The 3,290-nt window shown below is 50.7% G+C and overlaps 1 protein-coding gene across 1 annotated transcript in view; it reads right to left on the minus strand.

The window, feature by feature from the left end:
- Window positions 1-2,591, minus strand: part of LOC123963272 (leukotriene A-4 hydrolase-like) — a gene marked incomplete at its 3' end in the record, with an annotated part of 9,364 nt that extends 6,773 nt beyond the window's left edge. The window contains 3 exon segments of the mRNA XM_046040001.1: window positions 997-1,117; window positions 1,199-1,329; window positions 2,308-2,591. Coding sequence (XP_045895957.1) covers window positions 997-1,117; window positions 1,199-1,329; window positions 2,308-2,457 — 402 coding nt within the window.
- Between the last annotated feature and the right edge of the window lie 699 nt (window positions 2,592-3,290).

A 3,290-nucleotide genomic window follows, 5' to 3' on the forward strand; every position in this document is an offset into this window, starting at 1 on the left:
CTCTGCCTCTGCCTCTGCGTGTCTGTCTCTGCCTCTGCCTCTGCGTGTCTGTCTCTCTCTCTGCCTCTGCGTGTCTGTCTCTCTCTCTGCCTCTGCGTGTCTGTCTCTCTCTGCCTCTGCTTGTCTCTCTCTCTCTGCCTCTGCTTGTCTCTCTGCCTCTGCTTGTCTCTCCTCTCCTACTGTCTGTCTCTGCGTGTCTCTCCTCTCCTACTGTCTGTCTCTGCGTGTCTCTCTCTCTCTCTGCCTCTGCGTCTCTCTCTCTGCCTCTGCGTCTCTCTCTCTGCCTCTGCGTCTCTCTCTCTGCCTCTGCGTCTCTCTCTCTGCCTCTGCGTCTCTCTCTCTGCCTCTGCGTGTCTGTCTCTGCCTCTGCGTGTCTGTCTCTCTCTCTGCGTGTCTGTCTCTCTCTCTGCGTGTCTGTCTCTCTCTCTGCGTGTCTGTCTCTCTCTCTGCCTCTGCGTGTCTCTCTCTCTGCCTCTGCGTGTCTCTCTCTCTGCCTCTGCGTGTCTCTCTCTCTGCCTCTGCGTGTCTCTCTGCCTCTGCGTGTCTGTCTCTCTCTCTGCCTCTGCGTGTCTCTCTCTCTGCCTCTGCGTGTCTGTCTCTCTCTGCCTCTGCGTGTCTGTCTCTCTCTCTGCCTCTGCGTGTCTGTCTCTCTCTCTGCCTCTGCGTGTCTGTCTCTCTGCCTCTGCCTCTGCGTGTCTGTCTCTCTGCCTCTGCGTGTCTCTCTCTCTCTGCCTCTGCGTGTCTCTGCCTCTGCGTGTCTGTCTCTGCCTCTGCGTGTCTGTCTCTCTCTCTGCCTCTGCGTGTCTGTCTCTCTGCCTCTGCGTGTCTGTCTCTCTCTGCCTCTGCGTGTCTGTCTCTCTCTCTGCCTCTGCGTGTCTGTCTCTCTCTCTGCCTCTGCGTGTCTGTCTCTCTGCCTCTGCCTCTGCGTGTCTCTCTCTCTGCCTCTGCGTGTCTGTCTCTCTGCCTCTGCGTGTCTCTGTCTCTGTCTGCACTCACCTGACACTGGCTGAACAGGTACGGTTGTTTCTTCCCAGCAGTCTGTTCGGGTGAGAGCCACTGCAGAGCCGAGGCAGACGGAGACGTCTCATAGGTCACCTCCACGATCACGTGCTGACCTCTGATTGGTCCAGAACACAGACACGTTGGTTACATTTTATTCTGAAAATACATTACATGAGGACAGAGAAGAAGAGGTCACCTGGAGAGGTCAAAGGGCAGCGTGATGTCCAGAGGCGTCCCCTTGAAGCTGTGTTTGGGGCCCATAGTAAAGCGCGCCGTTTGTCCATTCGCTCTCACCGAGACGATCTTCAGGTCTCTGGTGTCCAAAGTCTGCAGCAGATAAAACAACACTTTACTGATTACTGATGAACCTGCTGAGTCAGGGCTGATTATGGCTCACCTGTCCTAAACTAAAGTCCACATCCATTCAGCTCAGAGACATCTAAACTGTGTCACGCCAAAGTCCATTTAAAAACATTGTAAAACTGTTTTTATACTTTTTCTCAGATACGTCATTCAGATCGACATCAAGCTTTATTTTAAGAGGAAAGTCCCACTGAGACCCGGTTCTTTTACAAGGGAGACCTGAATCCAAAGAAAGAAATTAGAAATGGCCATGTGTCCGTTACAGTGTCTGATGTTCTGTTGCCGTTCATTCCAGGACGACAGTGAGACAGACTCCTCTGCGGGTCCATACAGATCCTAAACTTAACGAGGAGCGAAGAACTCAGCTTCAAACTTTTAGAAGCGGAGGAACACTTTGTGACGCCAGCCTCAAACTGGATTATTAACTTCACTGGTGTAAACTGGATTATGCCGAATGACAGTACCATCTGTAGGATTTTACAGTTTTGAACCACGACATTACATTTCATGTGTTTTGTTCTGGAGGTTTTAGTAAAAGTTGTTTGTTAAAGTGAAAGTCAGCTCTCCTGATTCGTGTCCGCACAACAAGAATGTCCAGTTTACACCCTGTTCAGACAGAAGTACATGTCGCACATGACGAACTGAATGATAAAGGATTTGAAAATGATAAAACTTTGATTTATAAACAACCCCACGTTCGTTGCCGTTTCACCCGTTGCGGACTGTTTAACAGAGTTAACACACATTCAGACCACCGAGTTAGAACTCAGACCAGACTTCATGTAATTATCGCAGGTTTTAAGCGCAGTTCAGTTTTAGCTAATGAGCACTTCACGGACCGTGAAACGGTGGGAATAATTAAACTCGGGCTGAATGAGCCGTTAGCTTTGAGGCTAACGTGCAGCTGTACCGGGGCAGAGCACCGGGCTCCGTTAACGTTACCAGAGCAGAGAAACGGTCCTCCAGAGCCTCCACGGTCAGCTCCACCTTGGCCTTGATCACGTGTCTGTCGAAGTCCACGTGCAGGGACAGGTTCAGGTGTTTGGTAGCACACCTGGTGAAGGAGGAGAAGGAGCACGGGTCTGAAGACATCCTGATCTGTCCGGTAACAACGGAGACTGAACCGACGGGCTGACAGACCCTCGCTTATCTACCGGAACATGCGCTACACACATCCGAGTCCGCGCTTTTCAAAATAAGAGTCAGCCCGACACAGCGCGGTTAAAGGGCCCGTGTGACGTTTCTCAGGGGCTTGTAGGCATTTTACTAACTAATGAGTCCTCAGGTAAACTCCCTCTGCAGCTTTACTGTATCAGCTGGAGTCTCTGAACGGTCACATGATAACGTGTTTGTTTCAGAGGCTGAGCAGGGAGAGCTACATGCTAACAGTTAGCGAGCTGGACTGAATATTACAATGAGGTGTTGTCACACTTTATTCTTCCTCTGTGGTGTCTGAATCATTATGTTGCAGTATTGCATATAATGAGGGTCACGTTACTACCCCACCAGAGCACTGCGCTCCCAGAATGCACCTGTGGTTCCTAGAGTCTGCAAAAGTAGACTAGGAGCCAGAGCGTTCAGCTATCAAGCTCCTCTCCTGTGGAACCAGGTTCCAGTTTGGGTTCAGGAGGCAGACACCATCTCCACATTTAAGAGTAGGCTTAAGACTTTCCTCTTTGATAAAGCTTATAGTTAGGGCTGGCTCAGGTAGTCCTGAACCATCCCTTAGTTATGCTGCTATAGGCCTAGACTGCCGGGGGATTTCCCATGATGCACTGAGCTCCTCTCTCCTCTACTTTCTCTCCCTCTGTATGCAACCTCATCCCATTATTGCATGTTACTAACACAACTTCTCCCCTTTCTGGTAGTCTTGTGCTTTCTCGTCCCTCTCCTCTCTCCTCCTATCACTTCCTGCAGGTGTTTCT

The sequence above is a fragment of the Micropterus dolomieu genome, linkage group LG23 (assembly GCF_021292245.1).
Source record: "Micropterus dolomieu isolate WLL.071019.BEF.003 ecotype Adirondacks linkage group LG23, ASM2129224v1, whole genome shotgun sequence".
Lineage (NCBI taxonomy): Eukaryota > Metazoa > Chordata > Actinopteri > Centrarchiformes > Centrarchidae > Micropterus > Micropterus dolomieu.